This window comes from Nylanderia fulva, unplaced genomic scaffold (genome assembly GCF_048542155.1).
Source record: "Nylanderia fulva isolate GAGA-0341 unplaced genomic scaffold, ASM4854215v1 Scaffold33, whole genome shotgun sequence".
Classification (NCBI taxonomy): Eukaryota; Metazoa; Arthropoda; class Insecta; order Hymenoptera; family Formicidae; genus Nylanderia; species Nylanderia fulva.
The window spans coordinates 819,763-836,260 of NW_028190400.1; the positions used below are offsets into that span (position 1 = coordinate 819,763).

General features: G+C 30.9%; 3 protein-coding genes across 3 annotated transcripts in view; 1 reads left to right on the forward strand and 2 right to left on the reverse strand.

Annotated features, from left to right (window-relative positions):
- Positions 1-1,094: 1,094 nt before the first annotated feature.
- LOC114931414 (venom protease) lies at positions 1,095-4,753 on the reverse strand. The gene is made up of 6 exons (XM_029303414.2): positions 4,569-4,753; positions 3,178-3,441; positions 2,521-2,785; positions 1,981-2,246; positions 1,667-1,833; positions 1,095-1,350 (listed from the first exon to the last, which is right to left on the reverse strand). Exons 1-6 carry the CDS (start codon positions 4,663-4,665, stop codon positions 1,168-1,170), a joined length of 1,242 nt encoding a protein of 413 aa, XP_029159247.2. The 5' UTR covers positions 4,666-4,753; the 3' UTR covers positions 1,095-1,167.
- Positions 4,754-6,923: 2,170 nt separating this feature from the next.
- On the forward strand, positions 6,924-10,290 carry LOC114931416 (serine protease snk-like). The gene is made up of 6 exons (XM_029303416.2): positions 6,924-7,179; positions 7,949-8,103; positions 8,663-8,769; positions 8,988-9,241; positions 9,433-9,602; positions 9,833-10,290. The coding sequence occupies exons 1-6, from the start codon at positions 7,104-7,106 to the stop codon at positions 9,998-10,000; spliced, it is 930 nt and encodes a 309-aa protein (XP_029159249.1). The 5' UTR covers positions 6,924-7,103; the 3' UTR covers positions 10,001-10,290.
- The window catches only part of Gbs-70E (Glycogen binding subunit 70E), a 29,210-nt gene continuing 22,872 nt past the window's right edge, over positions 10,161-16,498 (reverse strand). The window contains exon 5 of the mRNA XM_029298958.2: positions 10,161-14,443. The gene's annotated coding sequence lies outside the window, so the exon portion shown is untranslated. The remainder of the gene's footprint in view (positions 14,444-16,498) is intronic.

The following is a 16,498-nucleotide window of genomic DNA, read 5'->3' on the forward strand; positions in this document are numbered from 1 at the left end:
TTTTTCTTTTTTCTTTTCACAAGTATATATTTAAGATCACAGGCTAAAAGTGAGAACATGCCACAGAAAGAAAAAACTACAAACTGCAAATCGTATAAAAAAGGAATATATATAAATTTAACGTATAAGACGGGCAACAAGAGCCAAATCGCGGATGACAATGCGTTATCCTAACGGAACTAAATAATTTTTCGTTAGAATTAAATACCGGTGCACAAGGCACCAAATTTTTACTTGGACACGGCCAAGATTTTAAATATGAAATAATCTCATATTTTGAGATTTAATTTCAATACCCCTTTAACCCCCCTACGGAAAATAAATAAATGAATGCAAGAGAAAAATATAGATCCGAAAATCGCTGAATCGGGAAACGAACCCGAGACCTTTCGCTTGCCGGGCGACTGCTCTTCCAGCTGAGCTATTCAGATCCTTTCGATTCTATACTTTTCTCTGTTATATATATTAATGTTGGTAAACAAACGCATTTTTTAAGCCAGCGTGTATCAAATATAAGAGTTTTAACAAGGCTCTGTAATATAAATATAAATTTAACGTATAAGACGGGCAACAAGAGCCAAATCGCGGATGACAATGCGTTATCCTAACGAAACTAAATAATTTTTCGTTAGAAATAAATACCGGTGCACAAGGCACCAAATTTTTACTTGGACACGGCCAAGATTTTAAATATGAAATAATCTCATATTTTGAGATTTAATTTCAATACCCCTTTAACCCCCCTACGGAAAATAAATAAATGAATGCAAGAGAAAAATATAGATCCGAAAATCGCGATCGAATTCCCGATTCAGCGATTTTCGGATCTATATTTTTCTCTTGCATTCATTTATTTATTTTCCGTAGGGGGGTTAAAGGGGTATTGAAATTAAATCTCAAAATATGAGATTATTTCATATTTAAAATCTTGGCCGTGTCCAAGTAAAAATTTGGTGCCTTGTGCACCGGTATTTATTTCTAACGAAAAATTATTTAGTTTCGTTAGGATAACGCATTGTCATCCGCGATTTGGCTCTTGTTGCCCGTCTTATACGTTAAATTTATATTTATATTACAGAGCCTTGTTAAAACTCTTATATATATATATATATATTTAATACTTAAAAAAATAATACATTTAATATAGAGAAACGGAGTAAATTGAAATTAATTGTTTTGATAGTATTCTGGCCACGCGTTTCTCTCTATCCAGGGGATGTAATGATAGACTCGAGTGTACACGCCGGGTATGTTGCTGCCACAGAATCGTCCAACACTAGTAATTCCAATCACATTGTACACGCAATCATGATTTTTGTTAAAGATAGCAAGTGGTCCTCCGCTGTCACCCTTAATAATTGCAAACAAAAAAAAATGCATTCGATTAATTTTTATTTTCGCTTAACTTACTTATCACGAAAATAATATGATGCTTTTACACTATTTTACAGGATAAAATGAGCAATATTATGTAATCTAAACTTTGACCAATTCTTTGACTATATTTATAAATACAATTAAAAAGAAGTTAGTTAAATCTCACGCAGTTGAATTTAATTAATTATTATAGAGAATAACTATGAAGGGAATAGTTTCCTTAGTTAAAAAGAAATTTCTGTTAGGAAGAAGGAAAGGTTTCTTTCAGTACGAAGAAAAATATTATTACTTGACAAGTATCTTTTCCCGGTTCGCCCGCACATATTTGCCAATCGTCTCTTATGCCTGTTGCAAACTGTACATTGGAGCCGCCATCGGAAAAACTTGCATTACAAGATGCATGGTTGACCAGACTGAGCGTTACTTTCAACAAATTGTCTGAGCCTGCGTCTTCAGCTGTGGAATAAAATAATATATTATTATCTAGTAATATATTAATTTATACATACATCTACATATAATAATATTATTTATATTATCATATGTTATTTTTTAAATTTCAATTTAATTTAATTAAATGTGAATTTTTATTAAAGATCTTACACCAATCGACTAAACCCCATCCAGTGGCCACGGCTTTTTTATCCGTACCTACATCAGGCAGATCAATCGGAAGACACGCTGGTCTCACCCATGCATTGTAGATAACTTCTTTTTCCAATCGTAGTATAGCTATGTCATGGTATTCCGATAGGCCTCCGTATTGAGGATGCTTTATCCTTTTTGCAATTTTAATTTCCTGCGGCCTCGCATCGTCAGTCGTTTGTACAAGATTCAGATCACCAACTCGCACCCATTTTGCGGCTCCCCTTTGAAGTAAATAGAAATTAAAGTGCACGCTTTTACAGTTAATATTAAATAAAAGATTTTTATCAATTTTCTTAAATTGCTCACATTAAAAAAAGCAATGGCGAAATTGATTATTTCGATTCAAAGAAAATTAACTAAAGAAATACCAATGTTTTATTTTATCGAAATAAGTTTTAATCTAAATTTAGTTTTGAATTGAAAGCGCAGCTTTGATCATTTTTTTCGTCAATTTTCTGAAGATTAGTTAGACATGCAAGTGAAGGTGAAACCTACCAGTCTCTATTCCAAGTACAGTGCGCCGCTGTTAGGACGATTTTGGCAGAAATCAAGCTGCCTCCGCAATTCCATAAGATATCTTGACCGTTCTCGAAACCAACAGCTGCCATATGCGGGAATTCCTTCGGGTCGGCTTTTACACCACCGACAATCAGCTTTTGTGTTTTCAGGGTGCAACGCGACACATTTACGGGCGTTCGATCAAAGGTCGGTGTGGGTGGTATTTCGAAACCATAGACAGCTTCTGCAGCTTCCGCGCATTCTGGAGAACAGATGAATGGATATTGAGAGCTTGAAGCTACATGTAAAACTTTAAGTTTTGCTTTTATCCTTCGTTTGACAAGTCACAGCTTCTTATCTCGTCTTCTAGACATTTAAGTTCCATTTTTTGACTTAGGTATTTAAAATGTAGAAATGCATATTTAAGTCGCTTGTTTTATGCAGTTAGTATAATTTTTTTAAGTTATAAAGAGAAAAACTTTTAACATTTTTTAATATCATTTAGAGATAACATTGCCATTGGATTTTGCGGCGAAAGCACAACCATGGAACGAAATATATGCGCAATGCTAGATTCAAAGGATGCTGATAAGTATACGTTTAAGTGTTTGCAATCTTAGATTAAGTTTGGAAGATCAATATCGGGAAGCTTACTTGCTCGCGCTAAAGCTCCTCTGCTGTCATCCAGCTTCAAAGGTCGCACTATCTCTGTCCGAGTGGTAGTTTGCGACGTCGGTGTGGTCTGTTGCGGTAATCTGCTAGTGATACGATTTGCCGGACAGCAGACTATCGGATCGAAATCTGAGAAACCGCAAATGCTGTCCGGCATATTGCCGGCTAACAATTGCTGATAAATTACTGAGCAATCTCTTAAAAGCCTGCATATACCTTGGCTCGACGAATCGGTTGTGCAACTTTCTGTAAATTATTACATACACACATATGAGAGGAAAGCCGCGGTAATAAAATTAAAAAACTTTAATACGATTATTTATTGTCGCGTGTATATTTAAAAATACTGAAAAGAAAGATATAAATTGAAATAAAAATATGAGATTTTATATTTCAATTACTCCACTTCTTAAATCATCTTATTTTATTTAAATCGCGTTTTGTATAATAGTCTGATAAAACTATGTACGCGATTTTATCATCATGCATTTAGGATTATCTAGAATTTAGAAAAGTTGTGAAGAAAATTATATAAATGTTATATTGCCCTTTACTCTTTCTGAGTTCAAAATAATAATTAATCTACTGATTATCACAGGCAGTTGAAGAGATCGCTGAATAAGAAGTATAATATATCGATAAAATTATATTTATTTAAATATAAAAAATATATTAAGTTTGTCCATTTCTTCAATTATTATATAAATACATAATAGAAGCTCATTTTACATTTATTTTAAACACATTTAGCTATTTTTTACGCATTTCTGAAGAAATATACGAAGTATAGGAACAAAGTATACGAAGCACGCGATTGAAAGAATATTAATTGTTTCAATTGAAGATAAGATAAATTGACAGAGAGATAGATAAATTGACCTTACAATTATGTACATTGTTGACAAGGCTGCTATATACAATATTTACATAGAACTTCTTTTTCGAGGATAGAAATATTTCTACGCAATTATTGTAAAATTATTATCGTTTATTATTGATTAACTTGCATGACAGAATATATTATAAGGAATAAATATAAAAATAACAATTATATTTAATAACAATTGATATTTGAAATATTATTGTTAAGTAATTTTTAACTTCTTTCAGTTGAATAACAAGAATATTATTTATAATACGAATTTATAGTAACCAAACAAATCAGTAATTTATGATTACAATTATTGTTGTGAGTGTATATGATTGTATAATCATTTTATACGATTAAAAAATTATCACGCTGACAGTGGAATTTTTCCAGAATAGGTCGTTCCGGACGACCTTCTCATTCTTTCGTAAAAGAATGCGCTCGACATATTTGTTCAAAACGAGAATTTGTTTTTATCTCGCGAAAATATATAACTGTTACTCACCTCCCACGTCGGCTCCATTTGTCGGCAATAGGATCGACACCAACACTAGTAATAATAACGGTGAATTGGCCGACACGCTCTGTAACATTCTTGACATCACAAGCTCTCCTCGCTTGGTCTCTCGCACTCGCTACGACGGAAGATATACCTCGTCTAACTCGTCGATCCACTGGTTTCTGATTTTCCTCATGATCCCCACTATATATTCTTCCATGGTCTCGCGATGGCGAGGTCATTTTTGTCTTGCATCTTTATACGATAAGCCGGTTATAGCCGAGAATAAGATGACGCGATTATGCGCGCATTTTTCAGGAAGAAATTTCATCCTTTCAGCAAAATGCGAAACGATAAATGAATTGGGACAATTAATACTAATTAGCGTGCTGTATACGGTCCTGTAACAGGAATAAAATTCGATGTGATTCTCCAGTGATTTCACTTTTTGAAAAATATTTCTTATGTGAATTATTGTTACACTGAAAAAAAAAAAAATTTATTGAATTCGAATAAATATTTATTTCAATACTGCCTAATAAATTGAAACTAATAATATTGATTCGATGTGAAAAATATTTATTTGATATAAGAAAATCCTTTTCAAAATACAGATAAATATTTATTTGTTTCAAATGAATGATTTATTAGGCAGTATTGAAATAAATATTTATTAATTTAATAATTTTTTCAATGTACGAACCCACTAATCTTAATTCACTTTTTATGAATGTAACGAAGTTATTACAAAATAGATCGATATTAGCATTAAAATGGTGCGATTAAATCTTCATTAATCATTGCTACATATACATAATTTTTTAATTTTTTGAAAAAAGTTTTGCAGAAGTTTTGAAAAAAGATGCAGAACTTTTGCATAATTTGCACTTTATCAGGCTAAAAGTATGATTTGAAAGAATGCTTTACATTTAATAAGTGTCTATTTGTAAATTTTGCAATTTTCGTAAATGGATAAATTCTTTTATAAGTGATAATGTGCAATATGTAAATTTTTTATAATTATGGCTTTAAATAAAATTATTTATACTATAAATAAAATACTACAACACACATATAAATATCATAATATATGTATATAAAATGTACATATAATAAGATTATGATATATTAGATAATTTGCTATCTAATAATAATATCAATAAATGTAGTAATCGGAGTATTAGAATTGCTTTTATAAAGTAATTATTGATCATTGATTACATTACATATAGGTAATATATTATGTGTAATATTTGCAAATTGTTATAGTCAAGTTGTAACTGGTAAAAAAATTGACTTCAAATAAAAAACGATTATATTTGTAGAGTAGATTTACCAATTTCTCCGTAATTATTGTATCTTCAAGAATTACATTTTAAATAAATTCAAGTTATTTCATTTATAACGCAAGGTATTGCTAAGCTTACAAATTAAAATTAAAATAGAGATAGACTAAGAAATTATACTTATGCTAGAATTTACTGCCATCAGCATTTTTAATATTCATTTAATTAAAATTATTTACATATTTAGCAAACATTAAAATAAATATTATACATTAATAAGAAAAAAACTACAGCACGTATCAGAACTCAAGTTTTGAGAGAATATATTTTACATATGTTTTAAAATAATTCTTAATAAACCAAGATAGATTTATTATGATAATCCCTCTTCTTCTTTTTCTCTCTATATATTTGTTGTCAAAAATAATGTCGATAAATAGGTGAACTTAATACACCGTAAGACAAATCCAATTCGGCTCATTGCGATCGAGATTGCTGCAATAAGCTCGTTAGATTTAATAAGGCCGATATCATTACGAGCGCAAATCCAGGGATGTAGTTGATCCAAATGTTAATTTGCAAGTTAGATTATTAATATGATAATATTAGATATATTAATTATAATATCAGAAAATATTAGATTATTAAAAAAATATAATAATATATAGCAGTGTTATTTTACCAACTTAATAATCAAAATAATTATTTTGTGATTAGACAAATATTAATGAACAGAATAAGAGTCTGCATCATATAAAGAAACATTTCTGCGAATAAATTAAACTACCGAGTATTACAGAATTTACATTTTACGTTTACGCATTCTAAAAGGATGTGCAATAGCATGGAAAATTTGCAGACATATATAGATAGTCTTTGTTTAAGTAATTATTAATAAGCGCATCTTTTTGAATTAATTCAATAGCGTGAATGAATATACAGTGGATACTTAGATATAATAATACACAATTTTTCCATGAAATAGCCATCCGTTATTAAAATGAGACATACGCTTATTGGAAATAGATGCAAATGTATTAAGAGGTATTCCTTGGGAAAGATCCAGCGGATACGTCATTGGCCATAGTTCCGACAATATCATGTTAATGACACTTTAGCTTACGAATCGTTAACGAACGTCATTATCATTGTGTGCACTTCGTTACGCATTATTCGACAAACTTAAAAGCGAGAACTTGCTATAAACGCTTTTGTTCTAAGAAGGTGTCAATACGTCGCGTATCGGATTCGCAATATGTACGGGAAATTCGCAATTGCGTTATTCGTTGTTATTTTATTCAGAAATTCTTCAGCGCGAAAAAGTGAAGAAAGTTAGTTGAAAGTGATCGTTGGTTTCAAATTTTATTTTGAGTATAATTATATTTTTTGAGTATGTCCTAGATTCGCCCCACATCTTTTATTTCAATAACAAATTCTTTCAAATTTAGGATCGATTTCTCAGACAGAAATTGTGAACGGAAGATCGTGTAACATTTTAATTTTTAGTGTTAAATATCTTGCAATTAATTGTAAGTGGAAGATTAAACAAGCATCTATTATATTAATTAATAGGTTTAATTATAACATATGTTTGTTTAATTTTCTACTTAACTAGTTATAAAAATAAGTCCAAAGATTTACTTGATTCTAATTTTATTTACATGTAAGTTATTGTATAATTTGCATTTTACAAGTATATATTAGCTTTTAAATAAAATTTCCTAACACATGTAATGTTTATTAAATCACGATGTTATAAATTGCAAAAGTTTGTCTAAAAATTGTCTTTTCTATGTGAGATTTGATTGTGTGTGACTCAAGGAGTACGTGTAACTTGTTTAGATCGATATAAATAAATGTGTGGCAGATGCGCAATCAAGTAATCATGACGCACGATAATAAATCGATGCATACGCATTTTAAGTTGCGCGTAGAAATGATGAATTTCTGCGTATTCTATCTAATCATAGTTTTTTTACATTGTAATTGTACTATGAATTGAATTCTGTCGTTGTAATTTGCGTCTGTTTTCCATGAAACTACTTATTTACATAATTCTTACGATTCTTCTTTAGATAATTCTTCCTTGCATTTTCACAGAATGCAAGGAATATGCCGATCTGGTTTATGAAACTGAAAACTCACCGACTTTGCGTATCAACGCTGGTTCGAATAAAGTATCTCGCTGCGCGATTATTGAAACGCCTCTTATCATTGGCGGAGTGCAGGCAAAACCCGCGGAATTTCCGCATATGGTGAGAATAGATAATAGAGAAAAGTGTTAAAACGATAAGAAAGTTACACGATTAATTGGAAATGCGACAAGAAATAGATAAGAAAATCATCTTTGATTATTGAATCAACGATGATACCGTAAACATATTATACAATTATGCAAAACAGTATTATATAAAATATTTATTTATAATTATTTAAAATATTTATATATAATTATATATTTATATTTTATACATATAAATTAAACAATCATCTCATAAATTACAATAAAATATCAAAATTAAAATATATTTGAATATCGTGTGAGAACATATCTCATAATTTTTTCGTGAATAAAAAAATTAAAAATGAAATCCTTAACTTTGTCATTTTTAACAATAATACAAAATATTGTATCCAATAATTTTTTTGTCGTAACATACTTAAGAATGCAATATTCGTTTTTTCTACATATGACAACCTAGACAATCTAGGTAATGCGAAAGTGCTTGAGAAATTCGTCACTACGTGACACATCTAGACTTTCATTTCGTATTATTTCAATATTTAATTGACAAAATATTGATGTTATTACAGGCGGTGATCGGGTATGGCAAGAGCGAGGTGTCCTGGCAATGTGGAGGAAGCATAATTTCTGAGCATTTTATTCTGTCAGCGGCTCACTGTTTGGAATCTCCTGACAAGTAATCATTTTGTCTCTTACAATTATTTTTATATTCGTTTTATTACCATCACTTTTGGATTTAAAGCCTTATTTTATTAATATAATATCCTTATTTTATTAATATTTTATAAACGTCGTGAAGATAAATAAATTGATTTTTGCTAGTTTGGTCGATTATTTGATTTACTTATTTATTAATATTATCCTTATTTTATTAATATTATCTGCTTATTTCAGGGGTCCTGCGACCAAAGTACGCGTCGGCTTGATTAATTTATCAACTCCAGACGACGTTATGCAAGAGAGGAACATCGTGGATAGAATTAAGCATCCGGATTACACACCTTCGGTTAAGTATCACGATATAGCGTTACTTAAACTTGATCGACCGCTAGAGTTAAGTCCTCGAGTGCGACCCGCGTGTCTCGAAGTAAGCTCGCAGATACCAGGCAAAAGTGCTATCGCTTCTGGATTTGGGAAAACTTCTTACGGTCAGTATTTTTTCAATATTATTTCCCTCTTGCATGTTTCAATATTTCATAGTATTCATTATTTTATATAATTTTTTTTATTATATAATTATTTTATATAATTTTTATTATAATTATATATTCATTATTTTATTTATTACATCTTTCTATATGAATATATATCGGACGATATTATATAAGATACTGTGCAGAAGCTAATATCGGTAGCAACGAATTAATGAAGGTGCAGCTGAATTACATATCTGAAGACGATTGTAAAAAGAGTTACGCTGAGGATATTGGCACACGTCGATTGCCTGACGGTTTGATACAGGGTTTACTTTGTGCCGGCATAATGGAAGGCGGTAAAGACACTTGTCAGGTGTGTGCAATTGTACACTTGGAATTATTTTCAAGCCTTTTGTCTCCAAGCAAGTCATTTCGCAAAAATTACTTGCGTTCCTCAAATTAATTTTTTCACAACAAAAAATTTTCTATCTGCGGAATTCTTTATTTTAATTTAGACTCTACATATTTACAATATATATAAAATATATATAATATATATATAGAGAAAAATTTGAATAATGACTTAATTTCCATTATATATAGGGCGACAGCGGTGGTCCATTGCAAAGGGTTCTCGCACAACCTTATTGCATGTATAGTGTCGTGGGTGTGACAAGTTTCGGAAAATTTTGCGCTTTTAAATCTTCTCCCGCGATGTACACCAGAGTTAGTTTTTACCTCGACTGGATCGAGAGTACTGTTTGGCCATAAAAAATCAGATCGAGGTGCATCATCAAAAAATGTCAATCTCTAATTTTAATTCCAACAGCTTCAAAGAGTAATTGTCGAAGGATACAAAATTACATAGATGACGAGAGAAATAAAATTAATCGAACGATCGAAAGGAAAAGAAAATCATATCACGTATATATTATTTGCATTGTAATTTTTATTGCAAAAAGGATAATAATAATTCTCATTGATATGTACAATATGGTACCCAAACGTATGTGTATGTATATATGTACGAACCACAGTATAATAAACATTTTTAAAACTTACATTTTATACAGGGAACATATCTCAAATATATAATAATTAATGATAATATCGTGCGCAATAATTATTAATATACGCTGTAAAAGTAAAGATTATATATATCACAAAATTAAACAATCATATATAGTAGGCCAACTAAACGAGCAAATAAATAAGATGTAAAAATTTTTTTATTAATAGTTAAATCATTAAATTAACATTCCGTTACAGAATCGATATAAATTGTAAACGTTTCGACTGCACTACAGTCTTTATCAATACATAAAAATTAAATATTAAAATATAAAGTTAGATGTTAAAAATACAAAGTTAGTTAAATATTAAAATATAAAATTGAAACGATTCTTCGCTGTTGACCAATAGATATGCAAGGCGATTGGTCTGAGATGCCAAGTTATGCGACATTTGAGCATGATTATCGTTTTAACAAGTCCTTTTCCCCGATATTTCAAGTGTGTGTTGCGAAGTCTGAATACGGTATTCAGACTTCGCAACACACACTTGAAATATCGGGGAAAAGGACTTGTTAAAACGATAATCATGCTCAAATGTCGCATAACTTGGCATCTCAGACCAATCGCCTTGCATATCTATTGGTCAACAGCGAAAAATCGTTTCAATTTTATATTTTAATATTTAACTAACTTTGTATTTTTAACAGCTAACTTTATATTTTAATATTTAATTTTTATGTATTGATAAAGACTGTAGTGCAGTCGAAACGTTTACAATTTATATCGATTCTGTAACGGAATGTTAATTTAATGATTTAACTATTAATAAAAAAATTTTTACATCTTATTTATTTGCTCGTTTAGTTGGCCTACTATATATGATTGTTTAATTTTGTTTAATTTATACGAGCCTTTCATTAATTAATATTTATATATATCACGTTTGTTGGATAAAAATGATGCGGAAAAGATGCCATAACATTAATAGATACTATACATAAGTCGAGTATACGTGGGCGATATATTACACATTAGGAATTAGAAATACGCAACAAGGGAACGAGAACTTACATGATAAAAAAATATACAGAGATGCGATTTGTTTATTAGTAGAAATCTCGGTAATCGTCGAATGTAATAAGATATTTAAAAATTGCATCGAGACACGATTAAAATCTTTACTTATGAATACGTTTATTATATACATTATGTACGTAGTTTCAGTCTTACGGCTCTCGAAAGAAAATGTACACACATATACGCATACACGCGAGCTCATTACATCGATTAACGATATGATATTCGATGAACGGATTCGTTCCGGAGCAACAAATTACGAGTGCACAAATTAGTTTCTTCGCGATAGCAATCGGACTAACAATCGTTTCATACATTTACAACACACTTGTTCATAAGCTGCTTTTAATTCTAGATTGTTGTAAAAAAAAAAAAGAAAAAAAAATGAAAGAAAAGCGAAAAGCAAAGAGTAGACGAGAGAAGAAATTAGAACAAGAGAAAATATAATATCTATTCACACGTCATTTATTGTAAAAAAACAGTATGCATTGTGCCAAACTGCTAAAGAACTTAATGATATCGAGAGAAAATATTTAAGTCTATGTAGATGCAAACTAGATGAAGGAAATATATTTTGTTCTCTTGTTCTAAAATAATTCTTTTTTAAAACTCAAGTAGTGTGAATTAATATCACATTGTATAATATATAATATAACACGTATAATATATAATATAATAACATATTATTCCAGACCTGATTAAATAGTATCGCATTCACCAAACTGACGGAAAGCAAATAAATATCTAAGGAAATAATTTAGATTATATGAGGACATTTTATATCTTCATCATTCACACTTTTATCCATGTTCGCTTTGAAAACATACGATACTTTGATAAACTAAGAAAAATTCTAGAACATGATAAATGTAATAAAAGCTAAATAGAATGAAAAACTGAAAGATTCGATGTTAAAAACTATACGAGTAAAAAAAAGCTTAGAGCGCCAATTAAAATCTTGTTATCCACTTCGAACAATTTGTACGAACATAGAAAGCAGTCTCAATATTGCTATATGAAAGCCCGCTAAAAGACGTACAACGGCGCCTGCAAATGACTAGCTACAGCTTTGTCATCTCTCGCGATCGTGTCGACGTTCCTTCCGATGCGCAATTCCGTAATTCAAAGTACCACCTCATTTATCGCGAACGCGATCACGTATCTTTGTCACTCCAGTTTCTTGCTCTGTCGTTTCAAAATTTAAATTGATAATATTTAAACGCTTTCATTTAATAACGCAGTTGAGCAAAATAACAGGTGTACTTCGTACATTTTTTTATCGCATATATATATATGTATCTGTGTACGAGCCAGCCGCGAACGTTAGAGAGACATGTATTCAATCAAACGAAAAAGCCTGAAGAAACTCAGGCGTAGAAGCTTTGAGGTAGCAGCACTTTGAACCGCGTGAAGGAAGGAAGTCGAAAAATGACTCCAAAGAATTAACTCTTGATTCCTTATACAGAGACGAGATAAGAACTCGAACTGATCGGCAATAGAAAAATTCAGAAGAATTCATAGATTCATAAATATATATTCATATCCGCTTTATTATTGCTATATTCCGGCACTTTAAAATTGCACTGACCGCACTAATTTATTGTAAATACTCGAGAAAAATTGCGCCGATTCTTCAGATATATATCGGAAAAAGAAATATTTGACACATGAAGAATCGGCTCACATATGTATATACCCTGTTTTTTTTTTATCGAGAATTACATTTTCTGTAGATCACACAAATCAATGATCGATATTATGTATTTCAATATCCATTAATAACATAATCGAGCTGCACTCCGATGTGCATTCGCACTTATTGCGATTTTCTTATCAATCTTGAGCCTTGTTTGCTTAAATACGTATCGATTCGAGCGTATAATGCGATTATATGTAGCACGTGTGTGTGTGTGCACATACATATACGCGTGTATCTTCATGTATTTAATTCTGTATATATATATATATATATATATATATATATATGTATATATATATATATATATATATATATATCAAATATATTCATTTATATAGATATATAAAATATAAATCGTTCTTAAAATAATCCGCGAGAGATAAAAGTCCCGAAGAGAGTAAATAATTGGGCGGTAGAAGATTAGTAGTTTAATATCTTACAAGGTATATAGTATTTCAATCATCTTCTTGATTCGGATTCTAATAGTGTAATAATGGTTGCTGAAACTTTCTTCACCGTGCAAAATTACAATTTTGTTTATTCTATTCTTTCTATTCGCGAAGTAATAGGGACACGCGAAAGAAAGAAGGAACTGCAATAGAAACAGCAGACAGCACCAGTTAGATAATAATTAAGATAATAGTAGAAAGTTGCCGTTGATAGTTGTGTTAAAAATGTTGATGTTCGATTGCAAACATGCAAGCACAAGGCTTTTGAAAGTTGTTAATAGTATAATTCGCTTGAATATTTAAAAGAAATGTTACGATAGCATCACTCTAGTATATGACAACCCAGAAGAGACCCTAGCCTCTGATAAAAACATTCGTAAATCATCTTTTAGGCGTTTATGTGTCTGGACGATGAGCCTACACATATGTTGGTGCCACGAAACAATCTATATATAATTCACACTTGAAGACACATCGCATTTGTCAGTGTAATCTCGCAACTGTTTTACTTTTACTGAGACCTTACACGAAACTAGAAACGTGTCCCGTTATATACTCGTAAAATAATGAACACAGCTGGTCGAGAATCTGTGCTTCGCAGGAAGGATCGTGTTAAGGGCGCCAGAAACAAAGAGACGGAAGAGAGAAAGAAAGAGAGATTGAGAGAAAGAGGAAAAACTTGACAAGGGAAGAAATGGAGATAACTTACAGGATTACAATATTGACCGTTGTGACGAGATCCGCAAGATTTGGACGACTCGATCTGGTGGAAGCTCGACTGACTATCTTGAGGCCGTAGGCGGGTCGAAAATCTCTGAGGAATGAGGAAGTACAAGAAGAGGAAGAGGACGTTCGAGAAGATAACGCACGACGATGATGTTCGTGGCCGATGATGAACGTGGCTACTGGCGTGTTAGAGACGGACGCAGGATGACCTGGGTTATCCTGATTGTATGATGATGTGGGATGCTGGGATCTGAAACAAGAATGTGAAAATACAATAAATAATCGTAGCATATGGTTACACTAAATTGCAACACATTTTGAGGTTTGATAAAAAATTAATAAGTTAAATTTTAATTTAATAATAGAAATGTTTCTCTTCTATATACATATAACACTGTTCAATAAAAAATATGACTTTCTTCAAACACGGAACGAGTATAGTTTTTTTTGGATGCCGAATCCCGTTTCTAAATTATTCTGTCACGTCATAATTTTGAGGAATTTGTAATTAAAGACTTTTTTCATGAACTTTGTTATATTGTAGCTACAATATGTGACGTGCTAGAGAATTTTTCAGCATCCAACAAACTATAAGAAACGACTAGTCTCGTTCCGATTAATTGATTTTGTGGAACAGTGTAATTTCAGACGCACGTTGAAATATAATTACAAAATTGTTAATTTTGTTAATGAAAAGAGACTAGTCCGGATTCAATTGATCAAAAAAGTTCCATATTTTCGATTGAATTTTCAGCGATGGAATTGAAACACGTTGAAGTTTCGTGACAGATCGACTACGATTTCTAACGATGGTTAACTATTGGTAATTAAGACGCTTAATCCAGCCTTTCAGTGATTCGAAATGCACGTCTTATGCATATACGAATATAGGAACACGTGTAAACGCGTAAGCGAGCAAGTATAAGAAAGCAACGAGAGTCGAGATTACTCCGGTCCGTCCCACGCGTCTAGACGTCTTAACATTTTTTCTCTCGTCTTTTTCGTTTTCTCTCCCTTTCTCTCTCTCTCTCTCTCTCTCTCTCTCTCTCTCTCTCTCTCTCTCTCTCTCTCTCTTTGACTGTGTTCACCAAGGCGTGGTACCACGGCGGTATGACCATGTATATATGATCCTGTGCTACCACTTCTCACTGACCACGTCTCAAACATAATTCCTACAGGGTATCGCAGAAGTCGCGCGTACATTTTCACCGTACAAGATACCGGCCGCTGCTGAATTGTTTGAATGTCGAAAAACGCATAGATAAAGACACTCGGGAGTTCAAATCCTCTGATGCACTTTTGAGGATTAAAGTGACTCCTGCAGTCTCTTATCGTGCGTATGCAACTTTAGCGATACTGAAAATCACCGAGAATTATATATCAGTCTTACAGTTATCGGATTATGTTATTACTTGAAAGCAAAATGTAAAGATTTAATTATTTTATCCCAAATTGCGTATCATATTGCATATACATAATTCTTCAATAACGTGATAATTGGATTGAGCATCTTAAAGTTAAAGGTTATTTATTTGCTATATCCAATATCAATAAATAACGATACTCTGTTCAATACTAATGTATGTTCTCTAAATATAGATACTTTGTTTTACGTTGATATCATTAAGGAAAACATCATTTGCAATAATAATCGATTAACAAAAATCGATGAAAATAAAATTAATGTATATGTACGTTATCAAAAAAATATTAATTATTTTTAATATTTTTATTTACTTTATATTACCAATTAGATTTATTTTATTTTAACATTTTTATTTATTTTGTATTATTACCTAGTCCTCCAAAATTTTCCGTTTAGAAAGAATTTTTGTTTATGTTTGTTGAAGAAAAGATGTAGATTTTGATGCACCCTTTGCATTTATTTCTATATATAAATATATATACGTGCATGATGAACGATATCATTGCGATAAATGATTTTATAAAAATGAACACTTTTTAATTTGTATAATTTCGTGTTTCATACATGTAAAGTAATTTTTGTCTCAATAAAATGTTCAATATAGATTATAAACTTTTTTCTTAATAAATAAAACAATGAGAGAGACGAATCATAGTAGAACATTATGAAAACATAATTTTGCCATATTTCAATAAAAAGATAATAATTAGAAATAATTAGAAATATTTCCGATATTAAATTGGTATGCTTATAAATTTTTTACTTTCATATATTTATTATCTATGAAGAGTCCTCAAAAATGTGTTTAATAAAATTAAAATTTTATTAAAGAAAAAAGTAAGTATGTGTCGTTAATAAAATAAATGTTAACAAACGATC

Bases quoted from the DNA above. Each gene is read 5' to 3' on its own strand.
- LOC114931414 (XM_029303414.2), bottom strand. From the start codon at position 4,665: ATGTCAAGAATGTTACAGAGCGTGTCGGCCAATTCACCGTTATTATTA. The intron at 2,786-3,177 runs GTAAGCTTCCCG...TCTGTTCTCCAG, and splicing joins AGGAGCTTTAGCGCGAGCAA to AATGCGCGGAAGCTGCAGAA. The intron at 2,247-2,520 runs GTAGGTTTCACC...TTTACTTCAAAG, and splicing joins TGTACTTGGAATAGAGACTG to GGGAGCCGCAAAATGGGTGC.
- LOC114931416 (XM_029303416.2), top strand. From the start codon at position 7,104: ATGTACGGGAAATTCGCAATTGCGTTATTCGTTGTTATTTTATTCAGA. The intron at 7,180-7,948 runs GTTAGTTGAAAG...GCATTTTCACAG, and splicing joins AGCGCGAAAAAGTGAAGAAA to AATGCAAGGAATATGCCGAT. The intron at 9,603-9,832 runs GTGTGTGCAATT...CATTATATATAG, and splicing joins GCGGTAAAGACACTTGTCAG to GGCGACAGCGGTGGTCCATT.